This window comes from Pelmatolapia mariae, linkage group LG3_W (genome assembly GCF_036321145.2).
Source record: "Pelmatolapia mariae isolate MD_Pm_ZW linkage group LG3_W, Pm_UMD_F_2, whole genome shotgun sequence".
Classification (NCBI taxonomy): Eukaryota; Metazoa; Chordata; class Actinopteri; order Cichliformes; family Cichlidae; genus Pelmatolapia; species Pelmatolapia mariae.
The window spans coordinates 79,811,492-79,828,332 of record NC_086229.1 but is presented as its reverse complement, the minus strand read 5'-3'; the positions used below and the strand labels follow the sequence as shown (position 1 = coordinate 79,828,332).

Below are 16,841 nucleotides of genomic sequence, written 5' to 3'. Positions count from 1 at the left end.
TGGTATCGGAGGAATCGATATTTCAGTATCGATCCGCACATCACTACTTTGCAGCAGCATTGTGAACAACGTGCAGATGCTCCAAAGAGGTTTTACATAAATAGGTAAAGAAAGAATTACAATAATCCAGACGAGATGAAACAAATGCATGAATGACATTTTTTTTTCCCCGCTCACTGTCTGCCGTTTTCATTTCTGTGTTCAGGTTATGGAGGCGGTACATGGCGTGACCACGGAGGAGGTTCATAAAGCACTTCAATGAAATGACTGGAACCCAGGGCGAGCTGAACAACAACTAAAGGTCAGACCATCAAGTAAAAAGAAATTAAAAAAAAAATAAAAAATCACGCTTGCTTTCATCTGTTTTTTGAAGCTAATGATAAAATATAAGCCACAGAAATCTCTTTTGTACATGTAAAATATAAATGGCCATCAAGGAAAAATAAAAAGGATATATGCTCTATATAAAAAGGTATTTTTTTTTTAAATAAAAGTATTAGAGTTTACATATACTGAAGGTGGATGAAGACAAAACTAATATTTTTGAAACAGCTTAGAAGAAAGATGACATGATGTGGTTTTAAATAGCACGTCTTTTGCACATAGGTTTTCTGTTTTAATACATTTGTACATATTGTAGTAGAAACTTTGTTAAATAAAACTGATCTCTGGTGGTCTGAACTCAGGATCTCAGCTCTGTGGCTCTTTAGTTCTCTAAGAGAGGCTGTGACCCTTGTCCTACTCCCTGCTAAGACTGACCCTGTGTACACAGACACGCTACAACTGGTTTAAATATTTGCACCTCAATAGCAGGTAAAGTATTAGGTGATCATGTATGAAAACAAACTCCAAAGCCATGCCTTAGTGTTCCTGCGGGATGGATGGACATGTGCAGACATGTTCTGAAATACTATACATGAACATCTCACATGCTCCCAGGAGATGGAGCACTAAGATTTGGTATCTAACCCAGTGGCACTGCGGCTGTCTTCCACTCATGCTTCTGAACAAGGGCATGGATATAAATAACTTTCTGTTAATAGGCAAATAGTACAGAAAGTTCAGATTGAAGTGAGGATGCCATTCAACAGTTAAAAAAAGAAAATTGGCTAAAGCACAATTTGAATGGAGCTCATTTTGAGGCGGAGCATGAGGGACTAGATTTCCCCTACTAAACCGAAGCTCATTTTCTCCAAGTGCAACCAGATGGTCCACATTTAGGCCGTCTACAGAGCGCCTTCCCCAGATTTTCCCGCGAAATCACTTGGGCAGAAAAACAAGAGACGACTGTGCTTTTAATAAAGGCTTATCGTTGCATTTGTTTATTTGAGAAATACATCGTTGCTTGTATATGTAAAAATGTCCAATCACAAGAAAAGTGTTACAAAACATTTTTGATTAAAAACACAGGAAACATGTTGCAGCCCCTCCCAGCTGCACATATATGATAGAAAAAAAGCATCCAGAGGAACAGTAAACTGTGAGTGCGCAACTTAAATCAACTGTACATGCTTTGGTTAGTACTGGCCACTCAACATATACACATATTTATGCATGCACATACAATACATTTGGTTGGTGATGGCAAACAGCTAGCTGGATTTTAAAGCAATTGTGGCAACCAGGTCTCACGCTGGAGGCGTGCCCAGAACAAGAGTGATTATTAAACACAGAAGTGCAACATTAACCTCTCATCTATCAAACACCGTAGAGCGAAGCAACCAAATAAGAAAACAAGTCCATGGATTCAGTTAACATTCTGGTCTCCTCTCTGTTTCTCTGTACCAGCAGTAATAATTGCACCAACTCTTTCCAGGGACTTAAGAACTACACAGTGTTTCATCCAAGTTTTGCCTGTGGGGTTTTCCAACCATTCTGAGGCCAGATCAATGCTCACTAACCTAACATCTGCTTTTAAATTTTTCCCTCGAACCCTTAACCTGCATTTTCTCTCTCCCCTATGTCATTACGCAGGCACATGTTCAAACACAGTGGTATGTGAAGGAAACTGGATGGTGTCACCACTGTCAGAGGCAACCACCAAACTCCATAAAGGGAGCACAGGACCATTTAGAGTAAAGCCTGTGCAACAGCTTTGCATCATGCACCGTGGCTGAAGACATGTTGCTGAATAGAAAGAGTGCACTTTGGTAAAAATGTGTGATTCACAACTTCACACTAATAAAGGCAACACATCCCTAAACAAGTGACAGCAGCTAACCCGTTCAGAATTTTTGTAAGGCGGTCAACTAACTGCAAAATTAGGACAAGGCAGGTACTGTCTGTACGTAGGCACAGTAGAGCTTTGGGCTAAATGCTAAAACCTCAACAGTGGCACATGTTAACAACAGGTTATTTAGTAAAGATCTTTGTCATGTCAACCATCTAAGTTAGCATGTCTACATGCTAGTACGATGTCACTTCCTTATGTGGGCTAAATGCTAACAGCCAGTTTACTGTGGCTAAATGTTTCCCATAAGCTTTAGTTAATGACAAAAAGACTTAGGGTGATGCACTTCCTGGCTGTAGTTAGCATTTAGCCCAAACTGAGCCTAAAGATAAACTATTTACATGGATGATACAAATAATGTCAAGCAAATTTAATGATTAGCATATCCGCAATTATGCTTCAGTGTATTTACACGCTAACATTTGCACAGATGCCACCCTGAGCTAAATAACCAGAGCAGGATTACCGTAGCTAACTTTGAAGTTTTCTATATGGCTTCTGATAAGTTTCAAAAAGAATAAAAGCTGTGCTAGTGGCTCTGTGTAGTGGAACTCTGGCCCACAAGTGGTTAGCGCCAAATGCTTATGCTAAGATATTCACAGTGACATTGATATAATGAAGCCAAGGCAGGTTTGAGGCTTACCATGTCAAGCATCACATCTTAGTGTGTTTTGCATGCCAACACTTGCTGATTAACACTAAATACAGCCTACAGTGGAGGCTCAAAGAAATGTAATAGGTTTGGTAGAGCATACACCAAAGTAATAAAGAAAAGCTAACTTTTAAAACAAAAATATCTGTACACAAAATATGATGATCATCATACCAAAGCAATGGACTGACAGACCGACGCTGCCACCATTTAACTGGATAAATGAAGGCAGAGCAATGAATACATCTTCTACAAAACAGTATTGCACTTATACTAGATATACTGTTATCTCTTTATAAAGCTCAAGCAAGCACATAAAATTACTAACAATAAAAACAAACTGATGGTGACAAAAAAAAAAAGAAGAAAGAAATGAAACGTGAACACAAGTGCAGCAAAAACACATTCAAAAGGATGCGTGTCCACACCTGTTTCTAAGTTTAACTTTTTTTGATAGCGTAAAGTGTTTGCTATGAATACAGTGATGTGCTTAAAAAGAGGCGAAACATCTACAGACTTTACAGAAACACTGAAAACTTCAGTCTTTGACTTTGGAGAGATTCAAAGTTTTAAATTTAATCAAGAGTTTATTCACTCACAATGAGTTTTATGTGTATATAAACAGATTATGGGACTGGTAACAAATGAACAAAAAAATGACAAATGTTACATAACAGGAAAACACCTTCATCGCAGGCCGTCCCCCCCACGTTTCCTTTTTCCTCTGTTATGAAAACACACTGCTGCAATCGTTGGTCTCTCCGCTTTTCTCAAAGAACATGAAATCCTGCAGAGCAACGTCAAAAGTATTAAATTCTTTAATTCAGCAACACGCCACATATTTCAAAATCAACGATGTTCTTCTAGATTGGGTACTTACAATGAGGAAGCAGGCGCCCAGCAGCAAAGCTTTCATCTTCACGTCCAAGTCCAGCGGGAACTGGATGCCAAAATTATCTGTGTCAGTGAAGACTTCCTTCAAAAGGCCGCTCCACTGCTTGCTGATGCGACCAATGGGTGTGTCGCCATCTTTCCCCTTCAGCTGCAAAACAATAACAATACCAGCGTTCGTCACAAGTTGTTAATCCTGTCACATACTCTTTCTTTAAACACTAGAAACAATATCAGCCTTGCTGCTGATTTGTTTAAATTGTTCTTGCCTTCTTGCTGAGAAATATGAGCTTAATATGCACTTATCAGGAGATAAAACAGCTTTTTTGGTTCTGTCTGAAAGGTAACACAATCTGACCACCAGCAGCACTAAGGATCATTCACTTGATGTCAAAATAATGGGAAAAATTAGAGTCATGGATGCTCTTAAGTGTTGGAAAAGTAACTGGACGAGTGGGAGAAAATACTGACAAGCAAGTTCACCAAGACACAAGAAGATTACGTAATAAAGAAAATCTCAAGCACAACCAAGAAGTGAGAATATAGAAACTAGAGATGTCCGATACCGATATCATAAATTTGGATATCTGCCGATACCGATATAAATCTGATATAGCGTATTTTATAATGAACAAAACTTTTTTTTTTTGAAATCTTGCTGCATTTTGTATAAGTTGATACTCAAGTTAAAAAAAAAACAAGCAAAACTAAAGCTATTCTGTTATACCTGTATGCAAAAAATACACTGCACCCAAAATATTTCATAGTTCAGCAACACTGATCAATCTAATCAACTTAAACCTACACCATCCTCCCTATTCTGGTATTTTAAAGAGTACTTAGTGGAAATATTAAGCAACCTAACTAATAGGGTTGCCAAGTCCAAGTGCCAAGATTGAAGTAGCAACAGCAGAGGGAGGGGGAGAGAAGAGGCAGTTACTCCATATATTGGTTGTTAAGCTTAACGTGGGAATGTTTTACAAACATTCAGAGATGAACTTACACACTTGCTTTACTTCTCTGGCATACCTTTCTTGGAGATGAAATGCTGGTTTAGAAGCGATGCTCCAAAGGCTCAACCAGACCATCGACAGGTCTCGCACACCACAGCTGCTCTATCACGTGACACATACTCCTCCAACGTGCTAAGGTCATGAGCTGGGTTACGCTATGTCGCAATTTTTGTGAGGTGCTTTTGTGATATTTAATGGATTGGATTACATTTTTTATTTCCCTCCGATATCCGATCCAGTAATTTAGGTCAGTATCGGACCGATACCGATACCGATACGTAATATCGGGTGGATAGTAGCCTGACTTCGAGGTGTACCTTCATATTTTATGGACAGATAAGAGTCGTATCAACCTTTTCGTTAAACTCTACAATAAAGTGAATAGAAAGTGTTTTCCAAAACTATCAACTATTCCTTTGAGTTAATTAAAATAATCATCAACATCTCTGTGACTGTTACCAATCCTGTTTAGATTACCTGAGTGGATCTGTAACAAATCACTGTTGGCTGATGGATGAAATTTACTTAGAGTTCAGTTTCTCCCACAAACAACGACCCTCTGAGCTCACCTCAAAGTTGACATCTCCACAGCAGTTGCAGGCAAAGCAGGGCCCCTCCAATCTCATGAGTGTCTCCTTGTTTGCTCCCTGGATGGAAAACTTTGGCAGGTAAAAGTGCCAGTCCTCTTTGACATACCCTATGGTGGTCCCTGGTGGAGCCTGGACCTCCATCTGTTGGTCACATAGTTAGTTAGACACATAGTGGCTCTGCACAAAATTAGAAAATTATTTCACAGAGCTTGGTTTGCTCTCTTTCCTGGACACTGACAGCTATAAATAAAGCGTCACGTGGTGTCACGCTGGACAGCAGGAATGATAAGTGAGCCTGACTGCTTGATTGTTAAACCATGTAAACAAAGGGAATGCATCTCACATGGTTCCTGTCTGGGCAGTAAACCGAGAGCTGCAGTATGATTGGATATCTTCTTGGATTCGTGCCATTGGAAACGTTCTGTAGACAGACCGCTAACGATGTGATTACACAGGGGCAAAGAGAAAAAGGTCTCAGTGGACGGATGGCAAAGGATCAGGGTTTCTAGGAGATAGTTTGGACAGACAAAGGGCCATTCATGGTCTTAACAAACCCCTGCCTGAGCAGAGTGGCACACAAAGGCACTGAAACACCGCTCAGCAGCAACCACTCGGCAACAGCAACTCAAGACAAAGGGAGGAAAGGCAAAAGTATGAGCCACACTGTGAGGCTGTTATGAAAAACGAAGAACTGATAGGTCTGTGAAGATTCTCAGTCATCCAGTTCAACGTAGACTATGGAGCTTGGAAAGAAAAGTGTCTGGACTTCTTTAAGTTGCTTGAAGACGTTTCACCTCTCATCCAAGAAGCTTCTTCAGTTCTAGGATCAAATGGTGGAGAGTCCCAGATTTAAACCCTATGGGAGTGTCCCCCGAGAGGGACAAAGGCACCCCCTAATGATCATCTACCTAATCACATGAGCCAAGGTGTGCAAATGGGTGTAGGTCACAATCAGCCAACATTTCGGGTGAGCTCATCGTGAAACCTAGCCCCACCCTATCATGTGATTTCCTGAAGTCAGATGGCCCCGGATGTGAGTGGGCGCACTGTGGTCCTAAACACAACAGATTACCACGCAAAGATCACTACTCTCCTGAGTGACAACAATACCTATGAAGCCTTAAAGAGAGACCCCACAAGCAGTTACAAAAATAAAGTTACAGCTTGCCTTCAGAACCTTGAAAAGGACAAAATCACTGACCGCCCTACATATCATCGCCTGTACCCAGGGGATGCCATACCCTGCATTTACGGACTTCCTAAGATCCACAAAGAAAAGGTCCCACTCAGACCCATTGTTAGCAGCATAAACTCAGCCACTTACAACATTTCGAAACACCTTGCTACCATCCTAGCACCACTTGTGGGGAACACCCCACATCACATCAAGAACTCCACCGACAAGGTCCAGAAACTTACCCTGGACCCAGATGAAACCATGGTGTCCTTTGATGTAGTCTCTCTCTTCACTTGCATACCCACCACAGAGGCAGTGGAGACTGTCAGAAAACGACTACAAGAAGACAGCTCCTTGGAAGACAGGACCAACTTCACCCCCGATCAGATTTGCACACTGTTAGACCTCTGCCTCACCACTAAATATTTCAAATACAACGAGGGTTTCTACAGGCAAAAACGTGGCTGTGCCATGGGCTCCCCCGTGTCACCTATTGTAGCCAACCTTTACATGGAGGAAGTGGAAAGAAAGGCTCTTGGCTCTTTTAAAGGGAGAGTACCCAGCCACTGGTACAAATACCTAGACGACACCCGGGTCAAAATCAAAACACAAGAAGTGGAATCGTTCACTGCTCACATTAACACCGTGGATAAGAACATCAAGTTCACCAGGGAAGACACAAAGGATAACGGTTTGCCTTTCCTGGACTGCGCTGTGCACATTGAAGAGAATGGAAACCTCAACATTGAAGTTTACCTCAATGTTTACCTCTACATTGGAGAGACCAAACAGCCACTTCATAAACACAAGCCACCTCCACGGGACAAGACTCAGCGGTCCATCTGCATCTACCCCAGCCATGCAAAGAGCTTCACATGAAGCATTTCAACAGCCAGTGTTCCCTATTTGGACGACTGAATACTGCCTGGTGGATGGGAGTGAACATATATTACTGTGTGTCAGTGATGTGTGCACACTGTTTTTGTGCACAAAAACAAAATTATTTTAACGGCATGTGAACGACATGTTTAACATCATCTCCAAGAGAAGCCAACACCAAAGCGAGTCTGTCCACACAGTCTCCCTGTGTTGAACTCCAGACCATAAGCATATTTACAGCATGGTACCAAACAGTATCAGCCTTTATGTATTGCATCCCCATTCATAACATCTGTAGAGGTTTTCTTAAAGGTTTTCTTAAATAACTGATAAATAACCATCTGATTCCAGATGTTCTGCATAATTTCCACAGTGCATTTACTGTTTACTGGGTGCAGAACAAGGTGGTAAACACACTGACAATCCAAGTCTGTTGATAATGAAATTTGAATTTGAGCATTAATCTGCATGCAGTTGTTTCCAGGACAGAGCACACTGATAACTCAGAGCAGTTTCTTTGGTCACCTGGACCAATCAGCAGTAAAGTAGCCCACTTTCCACCCCCAAAAAACTAGTTTAAAAATCAAGTTTTTAGAGAGGCAAAGAAGTAAATCCTGAACACTTAGACTTAAGACAGGAGATAAGCTGAAATAAACTACAGAGCTCGCGTTTCTCTTAAAATCTTCACGTTTTTCCTTTATTTTCTGCATTACATAAAAAAATGTCATTGCCACTTATAAAACTGTAATGTCTTCATTCATTTGTCTTTATATGATCTAACTTTTGTATCTATCTTTATTTAATGAAAAAAAGTGATTAGGTATGTCTTAACATAAACTACGAACAGAGTGCTACAGAAAGTAAAGAGTTTATTCTTCCCTATCAGAGTCTCTTCAGATATTTACTATAGCTAAACATTAACCAGCACATAGAGCAGGGCGATATGACCAAAAATATTTATCACAATATACATTTGAAAATTTGCGATAATGATATAACTGACGATATAATTGAGACTAGATAAAATACTTTACAACTCCACAACTTTATTAGTGCAAAAAAACAAACCATCAATGTATTTTACTTAAACAAGCAGCTGTTTTTTATGTGCATTAAAGTTATATAAAAATTTTACAGTGCAAATGTAAATTCCTTGCTGACAGTTTAACCAAAAGGCATTTCCAGTGGAAAATGGCCCACATACCCTCAGCATAACCATGTATAATATCCACAACACTTAAAAAGAGGTTATACACACACACACAATACGGTAATATTATGTTGAAGCACAGTACTCACTCCGCGAGGCTCCTGCCCTATGCTCCGACAATCCATTAAGCGGGTCAGCTTCGTAGCTTAGCAAAGTCGTACTAAAACATTTTTGGCAGATTTGCGAGCGCCGTGTATCACATAAAATCGTTTCGAGGTCAGTAAACACAACCAGAATTCATACATAAGGCACACGGGATTATAAGGGGCGCTGTCGATTTTCAGAAAAATCACAGGATTGATTTTATATGGATGAGTACTCAGATTTGACACCGAAAATGCTTTTGACCAGGAACAATATTGGTCTAGGTGTGGTAAATGAATGCAATATGACTCCATTAACCTCTTTCAACACTAACCAAGTCACTTCTAGTCAAACACAGAAACATTAGAGTGGACAGACCTCTTGCAGCCAGCAGGGGCAGCAGGAGCAGCGGAAAGGCCTGATGAGACGGATGACCTCCCTGTCCATGTTGTCCTTGATTTTCATGTCGAAGCTGCGCAGAGAGCCGCAACAGTTCCTGGTGCAGCAGTCATTCTTCTCTTTGGCATTGTAGATCTTTTGACCCAGACTGTTTTTTATTTCATACTCGTTGTTTGTCTCAATACCGATGAATGCTGGGCATGGTTGGGAGAAGAGAAGGGAAAATGGTGAGCAATGAAGTAAAGATAAGTAAGGAATTTCAAGGGCAGATATCATTTTTCTTCCATTCGTATTCATCTTGAGAGGCTTTAAACCTCACACACGGCTGCTTATGAGCTGCTGAAGGATTAAATATTCTGTGTTGAACAAGATGCGCGCCTCACCTTCCAGGAGTTCGACTTTCTGATGGATCAGGATCTGGTCAATCTAAAACCGAAGGAGAGAAAGCAAACTGAAAAATGAGGCAACTCTGTGGCACATCCTGCAATCTGAAAGTCTCTTTCTTCTAAAAACAATTAAAAGCACGTATGAGGCATTTGCAATGCAAAAGACCTTCTTTTTCTTCCTTTGGAAAGCCAATCTAGCATACTAACAGGTATAAAATGCAAGCGTGAGAGGTGTTTCCTTCAATATTTGCAGAAAGAAATCCCATAGAGGGATTTTTTTAAGAGAACAATGTTGTATATTATCTTTAACGGGTTTCAAAAGGCCAACGGGACAGACCTCACCTATTGTTTTAAAAAGGAAACTGACTTTGGTGTCACATATTTCCAAATCCCAAATAAGATTAATGATCACCAAAAAGTGATAGAAAGTTGAGTTTAAAATTTGACAAGACACTGGAACCAATCGTAGCATGCAAAATCACCTGATTGCAATAACTTTTCTTTCTTTTTTTTTAATCTGCCTGTCAGCTTGGATATTGTAATACTAAACATACAATGCAATGACTGATATAACACTAATAGAAATTAATAACTAGATAGATAAAAGAAAGACATGAAGAAGTGGAGCCTACAGTGAATTTTCAGAGCTCATCTTGGAAAAGCAAAATATGTTTGGCACAAAAGTGCATTCAGATCATAATTGTGTCCAAAAGCTGCTGGACAGGACAGCGTATAAAACAAAACAAAAAAACTGCACTGGTTTAACCTTTCTCTGCCCTACCTGTGTGAGATACTCGAGTCCAGGTGGGACACCAACGGGGACTGCTGGACCTCCAGGAGCTGGTGAAATCCCCCCTGGTGGGCCACCGTATTCAGGGCCTGGAGCTGGCCCTGTGGGTGCTGGCTGGTACATGACTGCAGGTTGTCCTGAATAGCCCATGTTGAAGCCTGGTGGAGGGGCTTGACTGGGATCTCCATATCCAGGAGGAACTGGATACGGTGCTCCGCCGGGCTGAGACATGGGATAGGGTGGCTGGTTTGGAGTGCCTGAGTAAACTGGAGGGGGGGGGGAATAGACACAATCAAAACCTGTTCAGATATACCGACAGTCTGATTTGAATGAATTTGAATACAAGAGCTGGGTTGTTACTGTACACACTATGACAGTCAAACTTGAGAAAGTAGAGCTCAATTTTGACCATGAAACAAACAAAAAAAATACAAGGAAAAAAAGGCCATAAAATGTAGGCGAGCTTCTGTTTGGTTTCTCGTTTCAGGATTTAAGGCCAGATGTGTTGACCACGGCTGGTCATCTCCAGGTTCTTACCTTCCAGTCAGAGCAGAGACAGAAGTTGAGAGCAGTGATCGCCGAGTGTCTCGCTAGAAGCAGCTGCTCTCTGCTCACGAGAGTGAGTGCGTCTGTGTGTGCGCTGTGAATCAATACTTTTTTCTTCTTTTTTTTTTTAAATAGTAGGCAAGGAAGAGCTAATTAGCCAGTGATTGTGACATGACAGTAAAAAACGTACCTTGTGATGGCTGCATGCAACCACACAATTGAAATACTTGGGTAATATCCATGTTTACCTTTTTTGTCTTACTTTTACATTGTGCTCTAAAGCTTCTGTGATTATAAGTTACAAATTCAAAATTTTGAGTTTATCTGTAATGCATGACAGCAGTAAGCTATAGTCCAAATGGTGGCATAGAATCTTTTTTTTTTATTGTTTATTATTTTTATACGGGTATATGCTGTATTAATTATTTTTCTGTTCTTTTTGAGTTACCTGGCTGCCACTCCAGTCCTTCCTAGTTTGGGTGAAAGAGGAGGCAGAGGGTGGAGCTGGTTTAAATGCAGAAGCCAACAAAATGGACTGAACCATCTATTGTGACCATGCAGGTGGGAAATGGGATTCTTCTTGAATGATGGTTAGCTGTTATCTCTGTGGTTTTCACCTTTGTTGTATACAATGGTTTATTCATTTGCTATATATCTGGAGCTGGTTCTCATTTGGGCAAGTCAGTTTGTTGAGTTATGTTTTGTTAAGTGGCTTTTGAGTAGACTTGTGTTAAGTTTACCTCTTTTATGGGCCCACTTGGTTCTTAAAATAGTTTGTTTTTGTCATTTTGAATTTTTGTAATCATTTTGTCCTTTTTGGGGTATAATAAAACTATTTTTTTGAAGATTACACCTGTGCCTGTATGTTCTTGGCTGCTTGGTCCCTGATGTATACCTATACTGGAAAAACTGGAACTATTATACGGTGGATACCAATTGTCAGGAAGAACTATGACTGGAGAAACTGAATACATGATGTGATAACATTGGTTTGTTTTGGGGGGGGGTTGGATAGGAATTTCTGCTCACATTTTTAAAAACACTCTTACTTCTTCTTCCAAAGAAAAAATGAAAACAAAAGTCAGCATAAATGTGAAATCTAGTCACTTACCAGTGCAGAGCTTTTCTGGGTGGAGGAAGAAAAATAAGGTCACACTTCCCGATCCAATCCCACGGTTTCTATGGGAAACTGAAAGGATAAAGGGAAGAAGAGAAAAAAAGGGGAGGGGTGAGTGTAATAGAAACCAGCAGGACTGGAGGAGGGTGCACAGAGAGCAACAATAACAAAACATGAATTTTTACCATCATGCGTTCAAGGCGAGCAACTCGAAGTTGTGTGTAAATGTGCCCTGTGTGGCATCCCGACACAAAGCTTCACGGATAATATTCAGACACAGCCCAGAGGTCCAAAACAATCCTGACAATGTTGGGTTCAAACTCGTGGCCCTTTTGCCCCTGATGCACAGTATCTCAGACCTAAATCATAAAAATAAAAGGAGTGGGTGTGCCCCGTGTCAGCCCAAGACTGGCAGCTAACTGCCACTAAATGTCAGCATGGAGATCTTTTTTTCTTTTTTCCCCCCGTTATATGACATTAAAGTACACTCAGATTCCCATAAGGGCTCATTAAAGAGAAAAAAAAACAACACAAGCTAAAACAAGGTGAGGAACAGCACACAATCACACAAAAATATCTCACCTTTCTGGCTGTTTTCCCTGAAGTGCCAGGAACAAAAAGTGAAACAAAAGTGGTGGAAAAGCAAGGGTTTGCTGTACCCCTCCCCTCCCTCCACTTCCTTCTAGTCTCCTCCCCCTTTCCGGGATTTTACGTGGGCTAAGGCTTTGGTGTGCTAAGATGAGAGTTTTTGTGGAGGGGAGGCTGGCATCACCAGGGACGTTTAAACTTTATTACTGGCTGCAGCTGTGGGAGGAAGACGAGAAGGAGGGGTACGATCTGTGAAACGCTGGGGCAGCTCCTCCTGTTCCTCCTCCTCAACCTCCCCAGGAATCACAAAGACTACAGTAAATACACACAGATGGTACGACTTTTTGATAATACAACGCTGAAGTTAAAGAAGATTAGAAAGTAAGACTGTAGGATGTACACTATAATAATATGTATGATGTAAGAAACAGCTCCAAGAGGCATGTGGAATACCTGTCTGTGTTCTTCTGTCACAGAATGAAGTTACTATACAGTTCTTATACAGGTTTATAGACAATGGTAGGAATGATTTCCTGAAGCTGTCTTTATGGCACTGAGGTTGAATCAGTCTGAGGGAGAAGGAGCTCTGGTGCCTCAATACTGTGGAGTGGAGCGGGTGTGATGGGTTGTCCATGATGGAGAGCAGTTTGTTCAATGACCTCGTGTCACTGACTGACTGAAACGCCTCCAGATTTTGGCCAGCTTGTTTATACTGTGACAATTTTTAAGAACTCACATCGCTAGTAAGTTATTGTAGTAACCCATGTTAAGCCTTTGTTAATTACTCGGTTAATAGTAGCTAATAGGCCACATTGATCTCTTCTCATTTGTTTTCTAGTTAAATAGCAGAGTAAGCTAAACATGCTTCCCCGTGTTAACACTGTTCCCTTTGTCTTCAGCTATGACTAGAAGCCTGGAGTTGGACTTAGGTGGACATTGGCCCTGAGCTCATACAGTAGGGGTGTTGAGAGTGGAACAACACGGCAAACTCCTTCCTCCTGTGATGCCGGCTCACAGTGCGGTGCATGGCCGTAACTTTGTGCTGGACTTGGGGGAGGGTCCAAGATCTCTGTCTAAATAAATACATTTATTTTCAACGCCAGAGGACCACCGCCATTCTTGTCGGCTCTCCACTGCTGTATTAACAATCAGAATCAGAATACTTTATTAATCCCTAAGGAAATTATTGCCAGATGGAAAAAATACCACATGGTGATTCTGCTTATTTATGTATATTTTCAATCACTTACATCACTGCACTGACACCAATAAACTATACCAACAACTACACACAGACATGACCTCGTAAAGCTAAACCTTGCCGAGCTAAATATTTGATGGAGCCTACAATCTTCAATAATCCATACCTTGCTTCCTCCTGTTGTCTGGCAGCAGCTGAAGAAAGATGTGAAGCTACAGTGTTCCCTTTTTGAGCACAGATGTTCATGGCATGGATATGTACCTGTGTCATCTGTGTTTGACTGGTTCCTGACACGGGGGCTGAAGTCCCTGTGGTAAAATATGACAAGAAAACCTGTCACTCTCTGAAATAACTGTATATTAAATGATTGTATTGCACATACTAACAACATTACTGACTCACCATATGACCCTCTGTGAGGAAACCACACCATCCAAATACAAATCAGTTCAGTGTTCTGACAGTGTGTGCTTGCATGCACAATTATTTGTGTTGTTTTTTTATGTCTGTTACCTGGTCTTCCATGCCTCATGTGTAGCCTTTCTCTCCCTCCCTTTGGTCATCTGACCCACTGCCACCTCCTCCTTTCTCTTGCCCAAGTACTACACCTCCTACCATGGAACTCGTAAACACAAACTTAACAATGTAATGTATGCTGTACAGTGTAGCGAGGAATGCCCAGACCCCTACATTGGAGAGACCAAACATAGAAAAGCCACCTCGACGGGACAAGACTCTGCTGTCCATCTGCATCTAAAGGACAAAGGTCACTCTTTTGAGGACGCCAATGTTCACCTTTTGGACAGAGAAGACAGATGGTTTGAAAGAGGAGTGAAAGAAGCCATCTATGGCTACGTTCACACTGCAGGCAAAAGCACATCAAATCCGACTTTTTTGACCCTATGCGACCCATATCGATCATGGTATGACAGTTTGAGCAGCACAAATTCGATATTTTCAAATCCAACCTAGGTCACTTTCGTATGTGGTACTGAATGCGATACATATCTGATGTTTTAGAAAGCAACTGCTGTTTGAATGGTCATGTCACACTAAATCTGTCTTTTACGTCACTGACGCAAGACAGACACCAATTATCAACGGCGGAGAAGACAAACCTCTGCAGAGAGGTAGCAGCCACTGCTGCAAACAAGGCCATTGTTAAAGCACGGGCTCTCTTTTTTCTCAGTGTCCTTCTTTCTCTAAATAATTTGTCAAAATCCTGTCAGTTACAACTGTGCAGAAATTGATAGACTGCTGCAACAACACCTACTAGCTCTGTAGCCGCCATTTTAACTTCCTTAAACAGAGTGTGTTGTGTGTGACGTCTTCTTTTGGGCATGCGGGCCGCTTTGAGGACCTTGAACCGTCCACACTAGAGCGCGTTTGCTGTCACATTTTATTTGTAGTGTGAACAACCAGACAAAGAAAATCGGATTTGATCAAAAAAATCGGAATTGAGCATTAAGACCTGCAGTGTGAACGTAGCCTTAGTCCACTGTGAGCGACCATCTTTGAACAGAGGCGATGGTTTACGACACCAACTGTCTGCCATCTATAATCCAGTTTTGAGATCCTTTCCCAGACACATTAATGCACACTCCCATCCTGGGCCTTTTGACCTCAGGAAATCACATGATAGGGTGGGGCTAGGTTTCACAGCAGGTTCACCCAAAACCTTGGCTCATTGTGACCTACACCCGTTTTCACACCTTGACTTGTGCGATTAGGTAGAGGATCAACAGGGAGTTCATGACCCCCTTGGCGGACACTCCCCTAGGACTTAAATCTGGGACTCTCCACCATTTGACCTTAGAACTGAAGAAGCTTCTCAGATGAGAGGTGAAACATCTTCAAGCAACTTAAAGAAGTCTAGACGCTTTTCTTTCCAAGCTCTTCAGACTACGATGACCAGGATAACTGAGAACCTTCACAGACGTAATACAGTAACATTTACACTACATTCTTTTTACAGTGTCTTTTACTGCCTTACTTTCGGTTCATGTATTTTGTTTTGCATTATGCACATTTTATATGCCATTAGGTCATTTATTGTAACAATTCTCAGGTAGGAACTATTGTGCTACATGTTGGTTCCACTGGTGCACCGGAGGGAGATGCACGTCCATGTTGATGTGAGCATGGCAAATCGAAGCGAGAGAAGCTAATTTAAGTCAGAGAAGTTTGTCTCTTAAAGCATCTGTAAAGTGCTCATTTCTGCCTCAAGGCATGGGTCAGCCAGCGAGGTACGTTTATATGTCATATAGATCATTTTATGTCTTTATTTCACTCGTCTTACTATTTCATCGAATTGTATGTTATGTTTTAGTTCGACGGTGGCGTAGTTGTGATTAAGGTGAAGCTGTAACAACCCCAAGACCTTACAACGAACATTAAAGACAACTTCATGCCATCAGTAAAAGGACTCTTTATTGACGTTAAGAAGAGGTAGAAGTGATAGTCGAACTCGGACCTGCATGATTCCCGGCCCCCTGGTGGTGACATCGTGCCAATGCACCAAGGACCAAGCTGCTGCAAATGTTAATGGACACACAGGTTCACAGTTGCTTCTTCATAAAGACGTCCAGAAGCCAGACATTAAAGTTCATGTTTGGAAAGATGACACAAGGAGGGAGAAACAATAAGGAACTGTGTTAAGCCTGACAACAACAGCATCACAAGTTAGCAAGAAGGGAATTAATGCACCCAAGTTCACAATTCATTACTCAAGTCAAGTTAAAAGGAGATTTTGCATCAACAAATAAGTGCATTACAAGAAAAACAAAATGTCAGACACAAATGAGACAGAAATTGAAGTTCCCAGTGCAGAACAAGCTGCAAGGCAAGTGGATGAAACCTCTTTAGAGCAAACAGTGCAAATAGAGCAACGTAGAACTGAAAGGCCTCGCATGCTCACAGAAAAAGGAAAAGAATTCCATAAAGAAAGGTTACAAGGGCTGCAACGTCGCTTTGACAGTATTTATGAAAGATGGAAAGCATTAATCAAAGTGGCAAAAAAATCTGTTATAAAAGGAGATCCAGCTGACATTCTTGAAGGTCACATGAACGTTGTACAAAGAGAAGCAGC

The 16,841-nt window shown here is 41.2% G+C and overlaps 1 protein-coding gene across 2 annotated transcripts; it reads right to left on the bottom strand.

Moving 5' to 3' along the window:
- Positions 1–1,310: 1,310 nt before the first annotated feature.
- Positions 1,311–12,567, bottom strand: LOC134624877 (phospholipid scramblase 1-like). Of its 2 annotated transcripts, XM_063469990.1 has the most exons (9): positions 12,547–12,567; positions 12,150–12,323; positions 11,959–12,036; positions 10,293–10,567; positions 9,509–9,551; positions 9,105–9,319; positions 5,356–5,517; positions 3,763–3,924; positions 1,311–3,669 (listed from the first exon to the last, which is right to left on the bottom strand). In XM_063469990.1, exons 4-9 carry the CDS (start codon positions 10,530–10,532, stop codon positions 3,610–3,612), a joined length of 882 nt encoding a protein of 293 aa, XP_063326060.1. In that variant the 5' UTR covers positions 10,533–10,567; positions 11,959–12,036; positions 12,150–12,323; positions 12,547–12,567; the 3' UTR covers positions 1,311–3,609. The 2 variants fall into 2 exon arrangements, with proteins under 2 accessions (XP_063326060.1, XP_063326061.1); XM_063469991.1 differs by lacking the exons at positions 9,105–9,319; positions 9,509–9,551; positions 10,293–10,567; ... (1 more) ...; positions 12,150–12,323; positions 12,547–12,567 and adding an exon at positions 5,615–5,676.
- Positions 12,568–16,841: the final 4,274 nt, after the last annotated feature.